This window comes from Otolemur garnettii, unplaced genomic scaffold (genome assembly GCF_000181295.1).
Source record: "Otolemur garnettii isolate 467f Iridium unplaced genomic scaffold, OtoGar3 scaffold00011, whole genome shotgun sequence".
In the NCBI taxonomy this organism is placed as follows: domain Eukaryota; kingdom Metazoa; phylum Chordata; class Mammalia; order Primates; family Galagidae; genus Otolemur; species Otolemur garnettii.
Window position 1 is genome coordinate 6,768,260 of NW_003852406.1, and position 25,975 is coordinate 6,794,234.

Here is a 25,975-nt window from a genome sequence, read left to right on the forward strand (position 1 = left end):
TTTTTTTTTTTTAGGTACTACATGGAGTTGTATGGAAATGAGAGAGATTCACAAGAACCCTTCTCCAGGAAAGAATGTCTTTCATAGATGGATCTTCCCTTCTGCTTTCCACAGACAGTGACACTGTGGCACAGCCACGTCTTCTTTTGTCAGCGCTCCCCAGAATATCTGAACAGTGATGCTTGCCTTGGATTTTCAGATATTTATCCTGTTCCCTTGTTTACTTCTTCAGGGCAGAAAAGCTCCTACTAATTACCCTCCATGGTGGCTCATTTTTTCAAGAGCTTGATTTTACCTTACATCCATAAGCTTTGCAAAGGAATGTTTACAAAGAAATCGGGAAATACAAACAAAAAAAAAGAGAATCGTCAGCAGAAAAACGATCAAGACTGTCCGACTGCTGGCCAGGCCAAACCCCCCACAATTTCTAATACCTTCAAAAGCACCGTAAAGAAACTTGCCCAGTGTTCGTCCACTCGCAACTTATCCACCGAAGAAGACCCAGATAATAAAGAGTTTTCCCTCTCGCCAACATTCAGTTACCGTGTCGCTATTGCCAACGGCCTCCAAAAAAATATTAATGTAACCAACGGTGATAATGAGGATTTGTTACCAGAGCTGTCTTCGATTGAAAGTTCCTACTCGGGATCGTTGAATGAACTAAGGAGTAGTACAGAAAACCAGGTTCAGTCAACACACACGATGCCGGTCAGACGCAATAGAAAGAGTTCCAGCAGCCTCGCCCCCTCTGAGGGCAGCTCTGACGGGGAGCGCACTCTACACAGCTTGAAACTAGGAGCTTTGAGAAAACTGAGGAAATGGAAAAAGAGTCAAGAGTGTGTCTCCTCTGATTCAGAGTTGAGCACCATGAAGAAAACCTGGGGAATACGAAGCAAGTCTTTGGACAGAACTGCCCGAAATCCAAAGACGAGTACTCTGGAGCCAGGATTCAGCTCCTCTGGCTGTATTAGCCAAACACATGATGTCATGGAAATGATCTTTAAGGAACTTCAGGGAATAAGTCAGATTGAAACAGAACTTTCTGAGCTGCGAGGGCATGTCAATGCTCTCAAGCACTCCATAGATGAGATCTCCAGCAGCGTGGAGGTTGTGCAGAGTGAAATTGAACAGCTACGCACAGGCTTCGTCCAGTCTCGGAGGGAAACCAGAGACATCCATGATTATATTAAACACTTAGGTCATATGGGTAGCAAGGCAAGCCTGAGATTTTTAAATGTGCCTGAAGAGAGATTTGAATATGTTGAGAGTGTGGTGTACCAAATTCTGATCGATAAAATGGGTTTTTCAGATGCACCGAATGCTATTAAAATTGAATTTGCTCAGAGGATAGGACATCAAAGGGACTGCCCGAATGCAAAGCCTCGACCTATACTTGTGTACTTTGATACCCCTCAACAAAGGGACTCTGTCTTAAAAAAATCATATAAACTCAAAGGAACAGGCATCGGAGTCTCTACAGATATTCTGACTCATGATATCAGAGAAAGAAAAGAAAAAGGCATACCATCCTCACAGACCTATGAAAGCATGGATATCAAGTTTTCGACTCCAGAGCCCAAAAGCAAGAAGAACAATTGGCGGTCCCCCGATGACAGTGATGGAGAGCTAGAATCTGACCTCAATAGGAACAGCTACGCTGTGCTTTCCAAGTCAGAGTTTCCAACAAAGGGAAGTAATTCCAGATCAAGCTCAAAATCTCACAGTGCTAGATCTAAGAATAAAACAGCTAATAGCAACAGAATTTCAAATAAGTCAAATTATGATAAAACTTCCTCGCAATTGCCAGAATCAGATATTGTGGAAAAGCAAACCACAACCCATTATGCTGATGCGACACCTCTCTGGCATTCACAGAGTGATTTTTTCACTGCTAAACTTAGTCGTTCTGAGTCAGATTTTTCCAAATTGTGTCAGTCTTACTCAGAGGATTTTTCAGAGAATCAGTTTTTCATTAGAACTAATGGAAGCTCCCTCCTGTCATCTTCAGACCGGGAACTATGGCAGAGGAAACAGGAGACCACACCTACCTTGTATGACAGCCCTCAGGATCAGCGTTTAAGTGCGAGTGTTCAGGGTGTCCAAGGGCAGAGTGAAATTGAAAACACAGAGACGGTGGATAGCGGAATGAGCAATGGCATGGTATGTGCCTCCGGAGACCAAAGTCATTACAGTGATTCTCAGCTCTCTTTGCATGAAGATCTTTCTCCATGGAAGGAATGGAATCAAGTAGAGAAGGGACCTGACTTAGGCTTGGATTCATCTACCCAGGAAGCTTTTGACTATGACACAAACAGTCTTTCCGACCAACACCTGGATGTTTACAGTAAAGACCTAGAATACTTGGGGAAGTGCCACAGTGACCTTCAAGATGACTCCGAGAGCTATGATTTAACCCAAGATGACAACTCATCTCCATGCCCTGGGTTGGATAATGAACCACGAGGCCAGTGGCTTGGCCAATATGATTCTTATCAAGAATCTAATTCTAATGAGCTGTACCAGAATCAAAACCAGTTGTCCATGATATACCGAAGTCAAAGTGAATTGCAAAGTGATGATTCAGAGTATGCCCCACCCAAGTCATGGCATAGTCGATTAAGCATTGACCTTTCTGATAAGACTTTCAGCTTCCCCAAGTTTGGATCTACACTGAGAGGGCTAAATCAGCCTTGGAAGTAGTATGGAACAAAAGCACACAGAGTCTCAGTGGGTATGAGGACAGTGGCTCCTCCTTGATGGGGAGATTTCGGACATTATCTCAATCAACTGCGAATGAATCAAGTACCACCCTTGACTCTGATGTCTACACGGAACCCTATTACTACAAAGCAGAGGACGAGGAGGATTATAGTGAGCCAGTGGCTGATAATGAAACAGACTATGTTGAAGTGATGGAACAAGTCCTCGCTAAGCTGGAAAACAGGACTAGTATTACTGAAACAGATGAACAAATGCAGGAATATGATCACCCTTCGTATGAAACACTTTATGAAACCCCACAAGATGAGGGTTATGAGGGGCAGGCAGATGATGTGGTCAGTGAAGGTGGATTGGAACCCTTGACTGAAACATCAACTGAAATGGAAATAAAAGAAGATGAAAACCAAAATATTCCTGAACAGCCAGTGGAAATCACAAAGCCAAAGAGAATTCGTCCCTCTTTCAAGGAAGCAGCTTTGAGGGCCTATAAAAAGCAAATGGCGGAGTTGGAAGAGAAGATCTTGGCTGGAGGTACTCATATTTAAATGCTACATTGTGAGCTAATGTGCTTTAACATGGGGTGTGTGTGTGTGTGCTTCTTTATAGCATGTTCTGTGTTACTTGGGAGAAAGAGTTTACTGGAAATGAAGTTTCCTCTTTATTCTGAGGAAGATTTTACGTTACTCAACTCGCCCAACAAGTTGGATGTGATGATTTAAAAATCGAAAAACTTATTTCAAAGAGATCATATTAAAATGAACCCAAACTTAGTTGTTAATACTTTCGGTCATATTTTTCTGCTAGGTTTAGGCACATTTCCTATTTAGGCAAACCCCATTTCATATTAACCAACTCTGTGTCATAAATTGTCAAAGGAAATATGCGTGAAACCAAAAGTCAGCCCCTTAAGTAGCATCCTGAGGTCGACTTCTTAGTTCCATTAAGTTTACAGGGATGGGGGAAAGGTGTAGTTAACCTTAAAGAATTTAGAAAGGTGGAATCTGAGACTTAACAGATCCTATTCTCATCAAATCTGTGATTTGGGGCTTGCCCATAGGAAGAGTTGAGTCTGCATAGGCAATCCTGGCCAGTCTGATGGAGGACCACAGACTCCCTTATCTTCTACTGATGCTGTGGAGGGAAGGCTGTAGAACCAAGGCCCTGGGCCATGCTGAGTGGTCACAAGCTACTACTCTCTGAGAAGTTGCCTTAGGAGTTGAGTAAAAGTCCTTTCCCTGTTACAGACATGATAATACCTTTCTAGCAATTTTACTTACTTTCCTAGCGGAACAATTTTTGTTCATATGCTTTTGAAAAGTAACTGCATAAATACCTGCATTTGTTGACTTTTTATTTCTCAAACCAAACTTCATCTGCCCTTACACCAATCCCTTATCACTTACTTTATTTGTTGCTCTAAAACTTGATTCTTATAAAACATCAGAGTCTAATTTATTTAAAGAATAATGTAAGCCAAGGAGACTTGGGCACATTTGCCATGCTATTTTGTTTTTGTTTTTTCAGGGAAGGCTAGTTCTCAACTATACATAAAACTTATTTAAAAGTGCGAAGTAGCCAAATGTTACGTAAATGTAGTTCATGGTAGAATAATGTCTATCTCATATCGTATCGGTTTTTGAAAGTCATATGTCCTTATTATTGAAATTTAGTTGATGATTTGGGGGGGGTACAGGCCAGCAGTTCAGTACTATATTTTATTTGCTGTTGACTCAGAGAAGGCTACTCCCAGGCAAGTTAGGATTAGCCTCAGTGTGCGTGTGTGTCTGCTGTGATGTCGTAGATAAGTGTATTGACGCTAGTTGGGTAAGCTATCTCTGTAAAGTGTTGTGCAATAGCATAAATAGAATAAGATCATAAATTTCAGAAAGGAAATTGATCTACTTCAACTTTTTAAAAATTCCCAAAGGAAGCCTCTGAAAAGTCTAAATTGTTACTGGCAATAGCCCTTCAAACAGCCGACCTGCACTTAACCTAGGCACACATGCACTTTGTTAATATGTCATCCACGTAAGAATTTTAAAACAAATAACCCCATGCCAGAGACCTGACATATGAGGTCTGGCTTCAGAGGTCTCAGACCCCTCTACCGCACTGGAGCTGGCTTGTTATAATATTATCTTTGAGCCAACTTTGAATAGAATCTTATTGGATATCATCTGTCCTAGAGGAAATCAGCACACACATCTTTAAGGTGTTCTCTGGTTGCTGAAAGGTACCAGATTGACTACCCAGGAGGCTGCAGTAGCCTAGATTTTAAAGGCCATCTCCTTTCCCCTTGGCAGCAGTCAGGCAGTTTTCCTCATCCTGTGCCACCAATATGCCTCAGAAGGAAGGGCAGCCAAAGAAGGACTTTTTCCAAGTCCCTTCCATGCTCAGAGCATCCCAGTGAAGTGCCAATTGTCACCACGTTCTTTGTGCCCATGGCCATCTGCGCACTGTGCTTTGGGAAGATGCCAACAGATTTTTCTCTCCTTGGCTACCTAATCATCATGACGGAGCAGAGTCGCCTTTTCCCCAGTAGTAACCTGGCCAGATTAGACTGGAGCTTTCCTGCTGTAAAACCATGTGATGCTGTTCCCCTGACATTGCTTCATGGAATCCTAGGCTCAGATATTTGAATTAGGTATTTCAATTCTTCTCTTCAGGGCCCAGAAGGAAGGAAAACCCTAATGTTTACAGAGATGTATATTTGATGATAGTGTTTCTGAAACCTTCACCTTGAACATTTCAGTAGGGAAGGAGATCTTACAGCATGTGGAGTCAGAAGCTTCCCCCTGAGGTCAAATTCTTCCATTGTTGCTATGCTCTGCTGAGTGTCACCATTTATATAGTTGGCCCGAGCCCTATGTCATGAATATCTGATCCCCTCAGCTTCAGGCCTGCTCTACCCATCAACTGGAATTAACTATTATCTCTTCTAAATCCCCATTTACCTGCCTCTTACAGCAATGGCTTCTACTTAATATTTACGTGGCTTTCCCATGTTCTCTTCCAAAATCTGAGCTAGAGGAAAGAAGCCTTGCTCTTTAATCCTTTCATTTGCACTGGACTGGTGCTGTATACCCAGATAACATTGAGTTAACGTGTGTTGGGTAAATGCTTGCTTCAAGGGAGGCAATAAATAAATAGCACAAGTTCAAAGTCAAATCCGGATTTGAACTGTGAGCTTTCATTGCTAAGACTCTATGTCTTGAGAGCTCAGACTAATGGTTATAGATACAAGCTTATTACTCAGCATCACTAGATATTATATTAAGTACTTTTCTGAAAATTTACCTGTTCATCTTACAATACCACTATGAGTTTGGTTCCATTATTATTCTATTTTATAGGTGAAAAAACGAAGATGCTAAAAACGTAATGTAAATTAAATGTTTTAGAGCTGGTGTAAGTGGAGGATCCAGAATTAAATGGATGGTTATTTGGGTTAGTGAGACCGGCAATATGTGTACTCACTTCAAAGCTTCGTTTGCTACTTAAATTTACTTAAGTTAGAAAAACATGATTAAAGATGGAGAACAGAGTCAGCCATTAGGTTGAGATTATCTTGGGCATTTTCATGAGAAACCAGTGCTAAGATGAAAAGCACTAAGGTTTCTGGTACAGTAAAATTTTGATGTAAAATAGTTCATTCTCAATTTTTCTGTGGTCCATTTTATAAATCAAGGTTCATAGAGTACAATAAATATTGTGGTATAACAGCTGCTTGAAGGATGATGTGTTGGAAGTTTGGAAGACACTTTTCTGGAAATTAGAGCCCAAAGTTAGTCTGAAGTAATTTTCTTAGCAGAAGAACAAAACTCTTGTTCTGAAAGGGACTGTGATATTGGAAATGAGCATCCTTAATGATTTTTTTTTTATCATAGTGTACATTTTGTTTTCTGTGGTTATAAAACTTTGTAAGAATACTTTGGCTCCCAAATAATGATATGAAATTGTGAGGGTATTAAAAATCTCCTAAGGCTGAGTTAATACTTTATTAGATTAGAGCACTAGTTTCCAGTAGGCTGGTCACAATTGTCTGGGGAGCTTTTGTCGTAGTTGTTCTTATGGTGTTGTTAAAACATTACCAATTATTAGTACTCTTATTGAACATTGCAATTTGGTTATCTGGTCATGAGGCCAAAGATATGTATTTAACATTTTATGAGTTACTGATATAATATATGCCCTGTAATGAAAGAACAACTACCACACACACACATACACACAATTAAAAACAAACTGTTGTGTATGTATACCGTGCAATATTATTGCAGCCATAAAAAGGATGGAGCCTTTACAACTTTTGTGTTTACCTGGATGGAACTGAAACATATTCTTTTTAGTAAAGTATCTCAATAATGGAAAAAAAAAGTATCCAGTGTACTCAATACTATTATGAAACCAATATATCATCACCCACACATTCATACGAATGATAAAACACAACTATAGTCCAGAAAGAAGGAGGAGAGAAGAGGGAGAGAGGAGGGGAGAGGCGAGAGGGAGAAGAGAGAGGGTACTTGGTGGGACTTCACCAACTGCGCACAATGCAATGGTACATTTCAAAACTGCTAAGAATATAGTATAAATATCTTACCACAAATAACTAAGGGAGATGATGGCTATATTAATCAGTCTGATTTAAGCATTTCACAGTGTATATCAAATCAGCACATTGTATCCCATAAATGTACACAGTTATGATTTAGTAACAAAAAAGAAAGCAAAATTTGAAGTGAAAAGTAAAAGAGATAGACTTCCCATTCTTCAGAGAAAGATATGGTTTCAGATACTATGGGGGCAGAAACACATACACCCCCTTTTTATGCCTTTAGCATAAATAGAATTATATTGGCATGCATTCACGTTTGGCTGTATCCTGTTATTTATGAAATATATATTTGTAAGATTTTTTTCATGTTATTAACTGCATTCTTTGGTGGTTTCTAAAAATATAGTAAATATCAACATATACTTATTAAGTAGATAAATAAGTGCTGACTTTGTCTTTAACTTATTGGGTTATATAGTTCCACATAAGGAGGAGATCTCTTAAAATTCAAATAAACTTTCATTTTTAATTTTTTCAATCAAGAAGACCTTTCTTCTCAAAATTTAGAGTTCACCTGGGTGTCACCTGCAGAGAGTCTAGGTCAGGATGGAGTGTGAGTTTGGCACATGCTCCCTTGGTGGTGGGTGGTCATCAGAGCACATCTGAACAGTGCTACTACACACCGGGTAGCAAATACACCTGCCTACCCAGCATTCTTTAATTTCTTCCTTTTAAATTAGAACAGATCGCATCAGTCTAAGGAAACATTTTAAAGATTTTTCTTTACTTTAAAACAAAAAAGAATGATGTACCAACCCTCCAGAGCAGTAGATTATTGTATTTTATGACAGGCTTTGGTAATAATTACACATTAAAACACAGAGAAGCAATAGATATATTCCTTAAAAGAAAGGTGTGTAGAAGCTGGTGGGATCACGCCTATGGTTCATCCTGTAAGCGTACATGTGAATCTCTCTAATTGTAGAATATAAATGTCTTAACACGATAACTAAGAAAATGACATGAAGGCTATGTTAACCAGTTGGATGAAAGAAAGGTGTGTAAAAGAAAACTTTAGAAGTCACCTATATCAAACAATCCAGAGGGATTTTGCTATAGAAAGCATTCAGTGCATAATTTTAAGTGGAAGGTTTCTTTAAAAAAATATTTTTCTTCAAGCACAGTAGTGTTGATAATAGTAGAAGGCAACTCATTTGCAAAGTGTTTCATGAGCATGCTCGGCTTAGCAATCACTTTTGGTCTCAGTATTTTTTGCTTCAGTATTCTGTTTGCCTATAATGTAAAGTGATTGTCATGGTTCTTTTTAAAATTTCTAATTGACAATTGTGTATATTTATCAGTACAATGTGTTGGTTGCTTTGAGCTATGTATACATTGTGGAAAGATTAAATCAGGCTACTTACGATATCTATTACCTCACCAACTTATTATTTTTGTGGTAAAATCATTACAAATTTATTCTTTTAGGGCAGCACCTGTGGCTCAGTGGGTAGGGCCCTGGCCCCTGCCAAACTGCAACAAAAAAATAGCCGGTGTTGTGGCAGGCACCTGTAGTCCCAGTACTTGGGAGGCTGAGAGAAGAGAATTGCCTAAGTCCAGGAGTTGGAGGTTGCTGTGAGCTATGATGCCATGGCACTCTACCAAGGGTGATAAAGTAAGACTCTGTCTCTAAAATAAAAATAATTTATTCTTTTAGCAATTTTAAAATATATAATATATTATTATTAGCTGTGGTCACCATACAGTGCAGTAGATCACTAAAATGTTCCTTCAATCTAACTGAAAATTTCTATTCTCTAGTTAATCTCTTTACTTTTTCCCTCCTTCCCTCTCTCCCCATCAACTTCAAGTAATCACCTTTCCACTCTTTCTATGAGATTACATTTCAGATTCCACACATAAGTGAGTTCATATAGTATTTGTTTTTCTGTGTTGACTTACTTAGCATAATGTCCTCCAGTTACGTACATGTTGCCACAGATGGCAGAATTTCCTTCCTTCCACAGATGGCTGTCTAGTATTCTACTGGGTAATACATGTGTATTTTTTATCTGTTCACATTTGATGGACACTTAGGTTGCTATCGTAATTTAGCTATTGTGAATAACGCTGAAATTGACATGGGGGCATAGCTATCTCTTCAACACACCAATCCCAATGACTTTGGATATACAGGGATGAGTTGCACAATGACATTTCAGTCAATGATGGACCCTATGTATAATGGTCTGTACCAAGATTATAATACTGTATTCTTACTCTACCTTTTTATGTCTAGACATGTTTAGGTACAAAAATACTTAGCATTGTGCTAAAATTGCCTCCAATCTTTAGTATGGTGACATGGTGTGTGAGTTTGTTGCTGTATCATACAGTTTAGGTATGTGGTGGTGATGCCATCTTGGTTTGTGTGCGTACACTCTAGGATGTTTGAAAAATAACAAAATCACCTGAGAACACATTTCTGAGAACGTATCTGTGTTTTTAAGCAACATATAACTGTGTACCAAAAAGTAGGATTGCTGGATCAGACTTGTAATAATTCTATTTTCAGTTTTTTGATGGGAACCTCCATAGTATTTTCCAAAGTGGTTGTACTAATTTAATCCCTACCAACAGTGTATGAGAGTTTCCTTTTCTCCACATTCTCACCAATGCTCATCATTTATCTTTTCTTTTCTTTTTTTTTTTTTTTTTGGAGGGGGCAGGGCTGGGTTTGAACCTACCACATAGATCATAAATACATTTATGCCATTATGGGATTCAGTGTGTTGATTATTTGTACAAATTGGAGTGCTTACATCCTACTAAACAACATAGCCTTCACCTCAATTACCCAATTACAGGATTAAGACATTTTTGTTCTACATCTGATAGATCCAACTTGTACTTGCAATGTGTTCCATAGGTGTGGTCCCCCTCCCACCCCTCCCACTATCGACCCATCCCCCTCCCTTCCCCTTTCTCCCCTTCCCTCCTTCATTCAATGGCATGAATAATGCCATTATTCATGTTATTCTTTCAAGTTCAATCAGAGAGTTGTATTTCATAGAAATTATAAGTCATTTGTGAGATTTATGTGTGGTATAAAATAAAGAAACTCTAAACTCTGTTATAAGATACAGCCAAGCATAGCCTGATCAATTATTATGAATTAGGATAGAATAGATGGAACAGATATCACCTTGGGGGTAATTTGGGCTCTGGGATAAACCCCCGAGGCTATAGTTGTGTTTCATTTTTCATATGCATGTGTGAGTGATTGTAAATTGGTTTCACAGTAGTACTGAGTACATTGGATTTTTTTTTTCATTCCTGAGATACCTTACTATGAAGAATATTTTCCAGCTCCATCCATGTAAACATAAAAGAGGTAAAGTCTTCATTTTTTAATGCTGCATAGTATTCCATGGTATTATACTGCTGCATAGTATTCCATGGTATACGTATACCACAATTTATTAATCCATTCATGGGTCAATGGGCACTTGGGCTTCTTCCATGACTTGGCAATTATGAATTGAGCAGCAGTGAACAATCTGGTACAAATATCTTTATTGCCAAATGATTTTTGGTCCTTTGGATATACACCTAGAAGAGGAATTGCAGGATCAAATGGCAAAGTCTATATTCATTCATCTTTTTGATAATAGCCATTATAGCCACACAGGTGTGAGGTGATATATTATTGTGGTTTTAATTTGTTTTTCCCTGAGATGTTGATCCTTTTCTTATGTATCTGTTGCCATTCATAACTTTTCTCTTTGGAAATGTCTGTAGAGGTCTCTTGCTCATTTTTTAACCAGGTTATTTATTTTCTTGCTATTGACTTCTGTGAGTTCCTTATTTATTTTGGATATTAGCCCCTTATCAGGTAGATGGTTTAAAAATATTTCTGCCTAATCTATGAGTTGTCTTTTTACTCTGTTGATTATTTCTTTGGCTGTGCAGAAGCTTTTTATTTTGATGAAATCCCATTAGTGTATTTTTGCTATTGTTGCTTCTACTTTTAGAGTAAAAGGAGGCCTGTGAGGGGTAAAGAGGCCAAGAGCCCCTAGTGGCAGCAGAGAACAAGTCACAGTTACTTCTTGCTAGAGAGAAAGCCCAAGAGGCTTAAGAGGGTAGTTTGTCTATGAAGACATGACTAGAACCCAAAGAATACATGTGTTTGCAAATTACTTGAGAGGGGAGAGCTGTGGTAGTCATGAGTTGAGGAGATTAGTCCTACAAAGAGCCAAACCTCTTCAAATTTATTCTCAAGAGAGGATGTGATGTCAGAATTTCAGATGAATAGGTTTTTTCTATTCATTTCTGCTAATGCCATTATTCATGTTATTCTTTCAGGTTCAATCAGAGAGTTGCATTTCATAGAAATTATAAGTCATTTGTGAGATTTATGTGTGGGATAAAATAAAGAAACTCTAAACTGTATTATAAGATACAGCCAAGCATAGCCTGATCAATTATTATGAATTAGGATAGAATAGATGGAACAGAAATCACCTTGGGGGTAATTTGGGCTCTGGGATAAACCCCCGGGGCAAGTAAGGGCAAGTCCAGGGCAGCAGAGAAAACCTGCAGCCTGGACAGTACACCTCAGACCACAGTGACCTCCCAGAGTTAGATTTGGGGAGGCAGAGAACAGCAACAGAACAGTTGGGATCGAAGGAGGCGAGGGCTGAAGTGGGCAGGAAGTTGTGTCTAGAAACCCTTTTGCTGACATTAGGGACCTGGTTACTTGGCCAGTGACTAGGAAAGGCTCTCAACATCTCGGAACAGGAACAATTATGAGGAATGCAAATTCCAGGAGGGACTGATCTCCTAGATAGGTTATAGAGAGAATGACCTAGTTACCAGAACTGAGGCCTAAGGTCAGACATGAATCTCTGAAAGGGCTGGAAACCTGTTCTTTCGGTGTCACCCAAGGCATGAGTCCAATTTGCAGGCAGAATGACTTGATGCTGAATCCAGGGGAGCCAGAATATCCTGACCCCACATTGAACTGTTCCCAGCACTAAAGGTGTTAACTTAGGTGGCCTCCGAAGGTTACAAAACTGGAACTAAATTCATTGATTGACTTCTTCATTGTAGTTTATTTCAACTTATAGTATGTTTTGTAAAAAAAGAAAAAAAAAAGTGTATGCTGTTTGATTTTGTCAATGACTTCATCACCAGACTTTGTTTATACTGGTTTTCAGCTTCTTCCAAAGATCAACGTCCTCAAAGGATAAAAAATACTTAACAATTGGCGTATTCAAACAACTGTGATGTGACTCCTTGGGCAATCCCAAAAGCTTCCAAAGATACTCTGAGCAATGCCACTTTCCTTTTTCTTATCCCCTCCATCCATCTTCCCTTCCTCAACTTATCCCTTCTTTTCTCCCCAATTCAACCATGCTCATTTTAAAAAGAATAGTTCTTACTTTAAAGTATGAAATTTGATGTGTGTGCATGTGTGTGTATGTATTTAATGTAACATTGACACATACACACACATTTTCATTAAGAAATACATGTTTTCTTAAGAACTCTGTGAGGTAGGTAGCTTAATAACAAGTAACATTTATTGAGTCCTTCAGGATGTGGGAGATGCTGTTGTAACTATTTCACCCTGTATTAAATTGTTTGTATGTAATCTTCCCAATAACCCCATGAGATGGATATTATTATTAACTCCATTTTATGGATGAGAAAGAGACATACTGCAACTTTTCTAGGGAAGGAGAAAAAAAAATCAGAAGAAGTCCAGCCAGGATTTGGGCTTTGGTTTTCTTTTTCTAGACCATGTGTGCTTAACCACTACTCTCTGTAGCTTAGTTTAGGATTTCACGTATTAAGTATTGGTATTCAGCTTTATAAGATGAAGAAATCAAGGTGCCAAATGGTTGATTTACCCAACAGCACCAATTTGTCAGCAGAAATGCAATTACAAGCTATTTTCCCAAATCATAAGCCAGTGCTCAGGCTATCAGACCATTCTCCCATTTTACATGATATTATTACAGGCAAGGTGATTATCCAGGTGTCATTTCTGTATAACTTGTGATAAAAGAAATTGTTGACTGCCTATAATAGTGGCAACAAGAAAATGACAGCTTGAGTATAATCTTCTTATTTCCCAGAAACGTAGGATAATCTTTCTCCTTTTTAATGCCTTCTCTGATGCTTACAGTGCCTCATGGAAAGCCCATCATTTTGGATTTACATTTCCGTTCTTCAGTGATCCCAGTCAAAGGCACCAACTCTTTCACACTCCTACATATCACACAGAGAAAGGAGAATTTACTTAATGTTGAATGGAGTGGCATTTTATTAGGGAAAGGGACAGGAAATTCTCAAATTGATCAACATGCCCTTTGCATTTTCTAGAAACATAACAAAAACTGAATATTGTAAAAGTTAACTATCACATACAATGAATCCTGGTAAAACATCAATGAGGTAGACAGCAGCTCATGTCTCCAAGTCTCTGTTGCCTGAAAGTAATTACTAGTAGTTACGTAGGTGACGGAACCAGGTAGCAGCTCTAGAATTTCTTAATCCTCTCTTTGCATAGCAACCTGCTCCTCGCTACTTGTGCATATTTATGCTTCTTTTTTCTCTGCAAGTTATAACCTGGTTGGTAATACAAACTTCTGGGACTGTGTTAAGAGTATTTCTCTGCCGACTTCTAAAATTAGTGGTTCTCAGGTTTTAGAATGCATGCGAGTCATCTGGGGTCACTTGTTGAAGGAATACAATCCTTGATCCAATCTCCAGTTGCTGATATTACAGGGCAATCCACGGATCACCTTAAGAAATATTTAATAGTTGATAGAGTCAAAGTCCTCTTTTGTCTCTTTCTTGAGTGATTTCAGTTGTTCTATTGGCTTAAATTACCAGCTGCCTGCCAAGGACCCCAAATCAGTGCCTTTAGGTTCTTACATTCATTCGCTCTGTCATTAATTCATGCACTGGTTCATTCATTCTCCAATAAACATATGACATCCTGGGATATAGGAGTGACAAATCATAGTTTGTGTTTATCATCACTAAGTGGACGAGATGAATTTAAGTTTTAGAAATTAGACGTATATGTAATTTTGAACTTTGATCATGGCTATAGACATAAATATGAAGTGTTAAAAGAGCATGTTATGGTTTAGAGGCTAGAGAAGGCTTCACTGAGGAGATGATATTTGATCCGATAGCTGAAGAGTGAACACATTAAATGAGGCTAAGTGAAGGGAAAGAGAGCCAGTTGGGAGAAGTGGCTTGGGCTTTGGTCTCAAGGCAGGAAATAGCAGGATGCATGTGAGGGGCTGAAAGAAAAGTCAAGAGTGGCTGGAGTACACTGAGCAGGGCAGAGAACCGTGAGAGGCAGCTCTGCTGCAGCAAGCAGAGGACGCGTTTTCCAAAGACTAAAGATCCACGGAACTCTTTGGGAGTATTTTCCTCCTAGAAACCATAGAAAGTCATCAAAGGGGAATAACATATCAGTGGGAGGAATGACATCAGACTGGATATCCTTGGCTCTAACACTGAGCTTTTTTACTCCACCACCTCTTAGTCCTGCTTCTCTTCCTGGGTTTTCCATCTCAATCAGTGACCCCACCATCCTCCTGCTTGCTCAAGACAGCTGATCTTCTGGCTTCTTTCTTGTAGTGGACATCTTGGGCCTTTTTTATGGCTGTCTGGTGTCTGAATTCCTTTCATATAGTTGTTCCCCTAGAAGGAGAGCCCTTGGGGTAAAGTGGTGCTGTCTGTGTTACTGCAGAGCTGAGGGCAGCTGGCAGCTCCTCCCCCCTGTCCCTGACAGCTATACCTGGAGCACATGAGAAACTTGACTAACTGGAACCTCCTGCCCACGACTTGGAATTTGGAGGGAGTGATGGAAAGTAGAGATAATTAGAAATTACACATTATCACTGGACGTAGACCGTGAGTCCATGATAGTGGTTGTATTGCCCATGGTTTGGGGAACCTGAGTGGTGAATCAACTGCAATGAGCACTGGCTGGGTGGCATCTATGTCACCTGGACGCCTACATTTCATGCCAGGTTCTTCAGACTCTGAGTTGATTCCATGATGTACACAGTGGAATTCTTTTCTCCTTTTATCAGCCAAAGTGAATTTTTCTATGTAGAGTATACTCATCACCCCCAATTCAATTATTTTACAGGCCCTGTTTTACCTCCTACTTATCTTATATAGTAAAGTCTCTCAATCTCCACTGCCTCTCCCCTAATTCTGGCAGCCTCCATCTCTTACCTAGACTGTTCTTAGATCTTCCTAACTAGTCTCCCTGTCTCTGTGCCTTAACAACACCCTCCCCTCAACAATCTGTCACTTCTCAGAATCCAGAGGTTCATACACATCTGCAGAACTGTAAACATGTCTTTGTATTACTTGTAAAGGCCAAACTAGTGAAACCAGGTACTGAAAATGCCTGTTTTCTGCTGCCTCTCTCACCAGGCTTTAGGCTCCTGGGAGGCAGGTGGTGTGCCGCCATGCACCCTGGGCCTTTCTCCTAGTGCCCCCTGGTGGCCAGAAATGAGGCAGACAGTGGGTAAGAAAATGGCGTCCAGAGTCAGCCACTTGTATGATCTTGAGCAAGTTGTTTAACTTCTCTGTGGTTCAGTTTCCTCACTTAAAAATGCAGATAATAATAGCATCTCTGTGGTCAATAAAACGCACAAAAATAAGATACGCTTTCCACTAAATCTGTAAGTAGCCAGTAGTGAATCAACTTAAAACACACGAAGATGTCTTCTTTTGATCTTACACTATTTATGAGGAATATGTACCAGAAACCAAATGCTACAATTACCTTCTTATATTTCTTAACTGAAGCAAATCATCCAGCATGTGTTCTAGGAAGTACTCAATTGTGTGATTATTTTTTGTGGTTTGAATTCTTCAAAGACTCTGGTCATAGGCAGCTTGTTGCAACGGGGCACAGTATTAATAGCCTCAGTTATTGATGTTTTCCTGAAACACAAAAATATGCAGCTCCTTGACTCTCTGGCTTGTTAACTGCCTTGCCTTGGGGCAGTTTCCATATAGAGAACCAGATAAGTCAATCAACATTTATTGAGTGCTAGTAGTGTGGGGAGCTCAAGATTAGGGCCAGAGGGGAAAAACACATGATATGAAGACAGGATTTCTGTTTTTTGATACTGTTACAGTCTGGTTCAAGTCAATTCACAATTATATCTTGAGCTAACTGTTGAGAGAGACCTTGTATGGCCAGTAAGAATGTATTATCATTCAATTGTTTAATCAAAATATTTATTAGCCCCTACCTGAATATATACTGGAAGGGACATCATGATTATAATTAGAAGAGAAGATACATAAAAATAATTAAATAGCTGATGACTAAACATTACAGTGTATTAATTATTGTTTAATGATTGGGTTATTAATTATTAATATGCTCAAAAAAATAATACGTAAAATGTAAGTTATTAAGGATAGTAGCTAACATTCTATTTCGTCCACAGTGAGAGACAGGTACCTTGCATGAATTCTCCACGCAACTCCCACAGGTGCAGCAGACACCTCTGGCACCGCACGCGGCTCACTCAGCCTTCCTCTGATGTTAGCCGTGGCTGTGGAGGACCATAGCGTGTGATCATGCTCAGAGTCATCTTTCCCTCAAGTGGGCACCTTCGTCCTTCCAGATTTCTTTCCAGTCTTCTCTGATGTTGTAGATTCCCCTCCGCAACCCTCCCCCAGTGGAGGCCAGCTGATAACTGGGTAAATGTTGCAGCTTTCTGCCCTTCAGGAGGGCAATTCAGGCAGCTGGCTGAGCATGAGTCCCGGGTCTTAGCTGAGTCAAGGCCCTGTCAGCTGCAGCAGCCACCTCAGCCAGGGACCCTGATATTGGTCCTTTCTCCTTCTCTTTCAATTTATTTTTTTTTATTTCAGATTATTATGAGGGTAGAAATGTTTAGGTTGCATTGTTTTGATTTCTAAGGTAAATTTCAAGCTGTCGTTGAGCCCTTCACCCTGGGATATGCTACATACCTCACATTCTGCATCTTAGGTGAGATCTTGCAATCCCCTCCCTCTTCTCCTTTCCCTCTTTCCCCTTTCTTGAATATACTTGTGTTTTTCTTTCATGTGGGCATGTAGTTGTTTATATGTTTACACGTTTACAATACATATTAGCATTGTATCACAGGAATGGAAAAGAAAGTATCTTCTCTAATTCTCTCTAGTTCTCCCTACCCGTCATTCCTGCTTCCAGGAACCACCTCTGAAATAAACACTACCTTCATGTCTTTGCACCATGCTCTACTTTTGACAGGACCCAAACGAAAACCTAAAGACATAACTATTAACATAACCATTTGGGACTTGGCACCTGTAGCTTAGTGACTAGGGCACTGGCCACATGCACTAGGGTTAGCGGGTTGGAACCCAGCCCAGGCCTGCCAAACAACAACAACTGCAACAAAAAATTAGCCAGGCATAGTAGGTGCCTATAGTCCCAGCTACATGAGAGGCTGAGGCAAGAGAATCACTTAAGCCCAAGAGTTTGAGGTTGCTGTGAGCTGTGACGTCATAGCATTCTACGGAGGGTGACATAGTAAGACTCTGTCTCAAAAAAAAAAAAAAAATAACCATTTTGTTGCTAAGGTGACAAGTCTTATCCCTTTAAGCTGAAGGCCACTTATTGAGATAACTTACCCCAGCACAGCCAAGGTTCAAGGACCTGCCCTTGCTGTTGTTATACAACCTCTTGTGAACAATATAAAGGTAATTATGAAAAAGGTCTAACTAATTACAATCCTGATGCCTTGGTTTGAGAAGACTTTAAAATAATCTTAGAGAGTGAGATCAACTGGGATTATAAATGACCATTAATGGCAATAGTCTAAGTAAGCAAAAGTGCTTTTGTATATGTTGAAATAATTAGGGAAAAAAATGTGTGGAAGTGAGAAGGATTTCCATCTTTCTCCCACTGCCTTAGTTTATTTCTGATTCTATAACAAAATACCTGAGACTAGGTAATTTATAAAAAAGAGAAGTTTATTTCCCCATAGTTCCAGAGACTGGGAAGTCTGAGGTCAAGGCAACAGGAGGTTCAGTTTTCTGGTGAGGGTTGCTCTCTGCTTCCAAAATGGCACTCTAAATGCTGCATCCTTCAGAAAGGAGGAGCACTGTTGTATCCTCACGTTGCAGGAGAAGCGAGTGAAATAAGGGTAAGCTCTTTTTACGAAACTTTTTGTAAGGGCACCTGATCCCTTGCATGAGAACAGAACCCTCATGATTCAATCATCTCCCCAAAGCCACACCTCCCCAAACTGTTACATTCAGAATGAAGTTCTGACATGAACTTGAGGGGACAAAAACATACACCCCACCTTTCCCCAGCTACTTCCCGTCCAATCTCATAGACTGGCAATGCTGTCCCAACCAATTACCAAGTTTCCTGTAGCCAGTTGCTCTGTGCTTCATCTTCCCCTGTCCTTCCCATCATTGCTTTGCAGAATGACTGATGTTTACTATGACTGATTTTCAGTTGATTAGGTGCGTCTCCTGGGGATGTTTGCATTTCATGCTTTTTCTCCCCTGTTATGAAATGAAAGGTGTTCCTGCTGGTACAGGCATTTAGGTATTGACATGCAGGTAGCACACAGTTTTTGGATAGCAGAGCTTGTCCAGATATCCTGAAATCATACCATTTTAGCAACTGAACACATGAAAGGCTGGATTTAGAGGGAGTCATCTCTGAACAATTTGAAGTTGCTGCACTTTGAGGTGAAATTAGTACTAATAGAAGTCCATGGGTAGTACCAGAACATTAGTTTTGTACCAGATATTTGGGAAGGGGCACAAGTGTATGAGTTTGCCTGTAGGCATGGGCATGCATGATAATCACCGAACTTGATGGGTATGTGGGCAAGTGGTTTTCACTGATGCCTTTTATAGATACTACAGGAATAAGGATCAAATACAGTAAAGCTTTGATTTGGCTACATAAAATTAACCATATTTTTGATCAGATATGGTATCTGCTTAACAGGATCATATTATCATCAAAACCCATTATTATGCAAAAGACACTTTTGCATATCAATGATGAACTTTGTCAAACATTTTATTATAATACTGAATTATTACACAGGAGCTTGATCTTTACATTCTGCTGCCTAAGTAATTCATTTTTCTTCCCACAATGTAAAATAGTTACTGGGAGTATTAATTAGAAGGATCTCCTTTTCAGATAGCAAACACCTGACTCTATATGTCTGAAAAACCAAAGGTAATTATTGAAGGAAGAAATACATATATTTCACAGATCAGGGTCCGGTGATTGCTTTGTCCTGTGTAGTAGAATTGAGTTACAAGTACATTCTTTTATTACTGTAATTCAATTCTGTTGGTAGCTTTGCTTTCAACTGGCATTGTTCTGTTTTCTTTCTTTCTTTCTTTCTTTTCTTTTTTCTTTTCTTTTTTTTTTTTTTTTTTTTTGAGGCAGAATCTCACTCTGTCGCCCTAGGTAGAGTGTCATGGCATCATAGCTCATAGCAACTTCAAACTCTTTGGCTCAAGTGATTTTCTTGCCTTAACTTCCCAAGTAGCTGGGAATATAGGTACCTGCCACAAGGCCTGGCTAGATTTTTTTCTATTTTTTATAGAGATGGGGTCTTGCCCTTGCTCAGGTTGGTCCCTAACTCCTGAGCTCAAGCAATCCACCTGCATCAGCCTCCCAAAGTATTAGGATTGCATGCATGAGTCATCACACCTGGTGTCACAAGAATGATTTAGACAGAAAAGAAGGTGGTGTGGAAGGCATTCATTTCCATGTCAAGTTAAATCAAATCAGATTCATAGGAAGGACACTCCCTGGGTTACAAGGCTGAATAAGCATGAGGGAACGTTTGGACAAGCCTAGAAGCCATCTCTTCAAAGAAACTTCTATCATTTTGGATTCCTTATTGCATTGAGGAATGATTACTTGTGTTTGAAATGCAGGTAACATGAGAGAGTTGTTTACTTGTCAAAGTCTGTTTAGCACAGGTATCTAATTTTTGGAAGACTCTCTCTTTTAAAGTGTAACAGTAGACAACAAGGGAAGACACATATACATAATGTGCCATTTTAGATTCCTAGAGTTTTAGGCTGGAGGAGACCTTCTAAATCATTTAGACCAATTCTGTCGCTTAACATTGGAGAGGAATGAGAACCTGAAAGTTAAGTACTTTTTCCAAGATCACACAAGTAATTGTCCTAAAGAACTCACTCGCAATTGGTTCTCCTCGTGTAGTCGGCTATAGAAGTAAATGTTCAGTTGTAGTAACAGGACGCTGCTATTAAAATAGGTGCTTCTTTAATGATAGCATAGATGTAATTAATAGAGACTAAAAGCCTCAGAGGCCATCTCCTCATTTATAGAAAGAAACACAAATGCAAAATATTAAATGAACTCTATTATTTGCCCATATTAGAATAAAAATCTGAAGATACAAAAAGAATAGGGGTTATGCAAACCTTTTTGAAAGAGGTTAGAGAAACATCATTACTTTGCATATATCTTAATTCTTAATTTTCTCTATTGGATGATAAGAAAAAGGGATTTCTTAGGTGACCGGCTTTCTAACTTTATCTTATTGTTGTGGGATTTTGGAGATGGGGTGGCTCTTAGAGATCGTGAAGAGCAGTTGTTCCCAAGCCTGGATGCATGCCGGCATCACCTGGGTGAAGTTTTATCTACAAAGTTTTGGGGGTCATGCTTCTGACTCAGGGGGCCTGGAGAGGGACCCGGGAGTATGCATCGTGAATAGGATCCCCGCCCTTTCTGAAGACCGGCCAGGTTGGAGAAATCCCAGTCTAATCTCATACCCTTGTTCTGCAAATGAGGAAAGCTGAAACCCAGATACATTATGTGCCTGGGTAATTTTGTGATTTTTGATTTTTTTAAGGCCAGCACATGGAATGATGGGAGAGGGATCAAGGGCTCCCAGCAAACTGATCTGACACAAACTTTATGGAGGTTTTCACCCTGAGCTTCTTGAGCACATGGGTCTAGATGTCTTACTCTTCATTTGTGTGGGCTAGAGAAATTATCCCAAAGCAAGGTGCTAAGACATTATACACTTCATTATACACAGTGACGTCTCATCCTAAGGTCATTGAGTGTAGTTCAACTCTACGGGCAAAATGAGAGAGGGAGAGACACAGAGTAATGTACACGGTGCTAGTGATTTCTCTTGCCAATCCACGCAGTGACCTTTTGTCTCAGAAAATAGACTTCTCTGGCTGCCCTCTGCCCCTGGAGGCCGACCCCGGCATACTGTGTCAGCCAGCCTCCCTGGCCAGCAGGTCAGGTTTGCTGGAGGGCGGCCAGCAGAAGGGAAAGGTCAGGCTGCCTCTTCTCACTCCCTGCACCTTAGCTCCAGCTGTACGCCAAAGCAGTTGGCACTGGGCTCACTGTCTCCTCCCTTTGTCCTTAGGTGTGAGGCACTTAGCCATTTCCCTGTGTACCTCCTCTCCGGGGCCTGACCTTCCCTGTATGATCCCTTCCCTCAGCTCATCTCTCTGGGAGTTGTCCCTTGGTTAAAAAATGTATTTGAACTCTTGGCATTGATTTTATTTCCTCCAGGCACCTAAATTAATACAAGGTAGGAAATAAAGTTATTTGTTTCCCCTCAGTAATTCTAAATTTTCAGGTTCCCTTCAAGTACCAGTATCTTCTTGAATTGAAAATGATTAATATTTATTTTTTAAATTTTTGGCCTCTAATTAAAATTTTTTTTAATTTTATTTTTTATTTCAGAATATTGTGGGGATATAAACGTTTTGGTTACATAAATTGCTTTTGTATAGTTTGAGTTAAAATTATAAGTGTGCCCACTACCTAGACCAGGTGTCCTCAAACTACGGCCCACGGGCCACATGCAGCCCGCCTAGGACATTTATCTGGCCCACTGCATGTTTTTGCCGTCGCTGCCTGTCCTCCTTAGCATTCAACTCGTCCTGGGGCCCGCAGTCCAGCCCTCCAACGGTCAGGGCCCCCTGTTTAAAAAGTTTGAGGATCCCTGATAGACAATGTGCCTTGTACTGTTAGGTTTGAATTGACCCTCTCTCACACCCCCTCGCATCTGCTTGATTTCAGAAGAGTGTCATTTTCATATGTACACATAAGTATTGATTCCATTAAAAATGATGAAATAATATATTAACATGGAATGAACTAGAGAGCGTTTGTTTTTTTTCAGTGATGTATCATAAGAATTAAAATGATTAAACCTTATGGTGTAGGCTTGGCTCCCATAGTTCAGTGGTTAGGGTGCCAGCCACATACACCAGGGCTGGTGGGTTTGAATCCAGCCCAGGGCCTGCTAAACAACAAAGACAACTACCACCACCACAACAACAAAATAGCTAGGTGTTGTGGAGGGTGTCTGTAGTCCCAGCTACTTGGGAGGCTTGAGTAAACCCCAAGAGTTTGAGGTTGCTGTGAGCTGTGATACTACAGCACTCCACTGAGGGCAACGTAGTGAGACTCTATCTCAAAAAAAAAAAAAAAAAAAGAAAAGAAATACATGATGTAAAATCCTACTTTGTATATTTACTTGGTTTGCATGGTATATTACTGGACATTTTTATCATTTTTGCATATATATTGATGTACAAATTTCTTGATACAAAGCTATGCAATGTACTTTGTGAGCTATTCAAGATGTTTTTGAATATAATTTTGACTACATTATCTTTCTCCTTAGAAACTGACTTCAGAATCTTTTTGCCTGGTTGTGGTTAAATGCAGCTTTGCTGATCATAGCACAAAGGATTTGAAAGCTCAGAGGGAGACCACAGAAGAACGAACCAGTGTAGAAAGAACCCAGTTCATCTAATTTTCATAACCTGCAATTTGCTATGTCCCAGAAGTCTGAAACTTTTCTTCCAATGACCCTTCAAGATGCCCCCAGAATAGTGTAAATGGCTGCACCCCTTTCAAAGATAATTGGGCAGTATTTACCAAAGTTGTAAATGCACATGTTAACTTTCTCCCGTCATTTTTTTTAATGAATGAAGATTTAGATATACATGAGAGGGGCTCCTTATCCCAGCATTGTCATGTGTTTATACAAGCTAAACGTCCATAAAGGTATTTGTTAAAAATCTTTAGTGTACCTAGACAGTGGCTTACTCTACTGTCATTATAAAGAGACAGAGCTGGCTGCTTGAGATAGATTAAATTAAAAAACCCGAAGGTGCAGAAAAGCATGGTGTGTGGCAAATGTGTATGTTTATATATATGTAGTTATACATGCACAGTTTACTTAATATCTCCGTTTTCTTTTTGTATTTTTTTAAAGATATAATAGGCATGCATTATTTGTGTAGTAGCAGACAAAGATGTTCTAGTGATAAGCACTTGGAAGAACTCAGTAAGCACTGACTGTTAATTAGCTGACTGACTTTTCGGGGGCTCCTTATCTCCAACTAAGAGATGGTTGGGAAGCTCCCAACTGTGGGAAGCTCCCCCCATATTCCACAGACCTTGTTCTAACCACTTTAAATCCAGAGCTCGTTTCTAACTGCCTTTGTCGCTAGGGAGGTGACTTTGGTTGTGACTTTATTTACAGAGCAATGCGTATTCCTCAGAATAATCACTCAGAGGAAAATGTGGAAGCCAGTTTGCATAGATATGAGGAGCGTTCATCATTCAAGATGGGTGGGAGCAAGACCAATGTTAATGGACAAACGCGTGTGCTTGGAAGCAGAGGCCAGGACAAGATTTCAAAAGCTGAGCCACTCACAGAAAGGTCTCTTGCAAAGGGAAGGGGTTAAGCCAAGATTCTTAGATGAAGCCATTGGCTTCCAGAAAATAGAGAAGATGAAGATGTGGTCATAAATTCCCATCTTAAAAAGTAGATCCGGCAGTAACACATCAGGGATTTTGTAGTCTGATCATCTGGGACTTGAGTTTATAAGAATTATGTCATGCTGCGGGCCTGAAAGGCAAGTTGAGAGGTTTCTTCCTAGAGGAAAATCCCCCTTCCTTTTCGGGGATACCTAATTGTCTCTATCTGCTTTCAATTTCATATTCATTCCTGAAACAAATAAACAAAAAAACCCTTAGAATTCCAGCGTATGAGAAACCACAAGATGTTACTGATAAGATCTTTAAAGGGTCCCCAATATTCTGATATGCCAAGCTGAAGCCTCCTCTGTAATGGTTTCATTCAGTGGTTCTCAACTTGAGGTGTGACTGGCACTCTTGGGCAGAGGCCAGAGATGCAGCTGGTCATTCCACAGTGCGTGGGGCAGCTCCCACAACAAAGAATTATCTAGCTCAGGTGGAGAAACTCTGATCTAGTCCCAGTCCCTCAATTTATACTGCGAGAAACCGAGGCCCAGGGAAGCTCTGCATTGCCTAACAACATTGAGGACGGCATCTCCCAATTAACATGTTCAGAGTCCTCCGTCTCATTGCTTACACGTACCTTTTGGTTAAAATATACTCGTGGCTTTGATTTCCACATACTTAAAAAGAAAGACGGGACAGAGGCTAAGTAATGTTCTGTGCCAGTCTTCTGGGTGTCTCTGCTCTGTACACGCCTCTCCCTAGCAGTGCGTAAGGCAGGTTAGTCCCTTTCTTCCCTTCCCCTCTGGCTGAATCAGGCTTTCCTATAATAGAGTTGGGGCAGTTTGCTGAATTATAGAAAAGTTGAGATGTTAGAAGACTAAAACATAATAGGTATGTGAGCTCTGAATTTCTGTGTTTGTATGAACTTGGAACGCCTCCAGTGGTTCAGTCGCGAGGACTCCGGGTGCAGCAGGGAGAGTTGTCAGGCTAATGGACTTTCTGCCCTTACTTTCCTTACGTCACCAGGAGCAGGCCGCTCTGTCCACAGGAAGGGCAGGTCTGCATGGATAACGAGCTGGATCTGAGGACCAAATGTGGCCTGTTTTATACTGTTGGGGCTACTGACAGATCTAGTATGAATGGGAGGCTGGTCCTGGGTACTCTGTGTGCTTTCCCAGTTAAACGGTGTTCCCAAGCCTCAAAGGCTGCTTGAAAGAGAATAGCTGCCTGTATTTAGCATCATTGCTTTTAGTGACGTTGAGTGACAGCTACCTTCTTACTGGCCACATAATTTTGCAGATTTCCCTTTGGATGAGAGTTGCACGTTTAGCCACCTGTAGTTAAGAGCAGATACGTTATAGTCAGAAAGATATATAGTGTTTCCACTCTGAGCGTCTCCACACACAGGGCTCCACTACAGCGCCCTGGCAAGTAGTTTGAACCTTCTGTTCCTCCACTTCAACAAATGTAAAACTGAGGTAATACCAGTATTAATATTCTTCTCACTGGGTCATCAAATAAACATATATCTAAAAGGCTTAGAGCAATGCTTGTCCCTGGCTAAGTAATCAGAAATGCCAGTAGTTATTTCATTCTCTTTGCATCTATTGCTTATAGGAAAAAGCAACTTTGAATTTGTTTGTACATTGAAATGAATTTATATTTTATTACTTATCCTAGCATCTATATGCATTTGGTATATAGTAGCAGACACCTTGGGCACCACTTGTAAAAAGTTCTGTTAAGGGCTCAGCGTCTGTGGCTCAAGCAGCTAAGGCAACAGCCACATAACACCTAAGGTGGCGGGTTCAAATCCAGCCCAGGCCTGCCAAACAACAGTGACGGCTGCAACAAAAAATAGCCGG

General features: G+C 40.1%; 1 protein-coding gene across 1 annotated transcript in view; it reads left to right on the forward strand.

Annotated features, from left to right (window-relative positions):
* Positions 1–261: 261 nt before the first annotated feature.
* UNC13C (unc-13 homolog C) overlaps positions 262–25,975 on the forward strand; it is a 527,267-nt gene continuing 501,553 nt past the window's right edge. Inside the window, 2 exon segments of the mRNA XM_003784369.1 lie at positions 262–2,671; positions 2,674–3,252. Coding sequence (XP_003784417.1) covers positions 262–2,671; positions 2,674–3,252 — 2,989 coding nt within the window.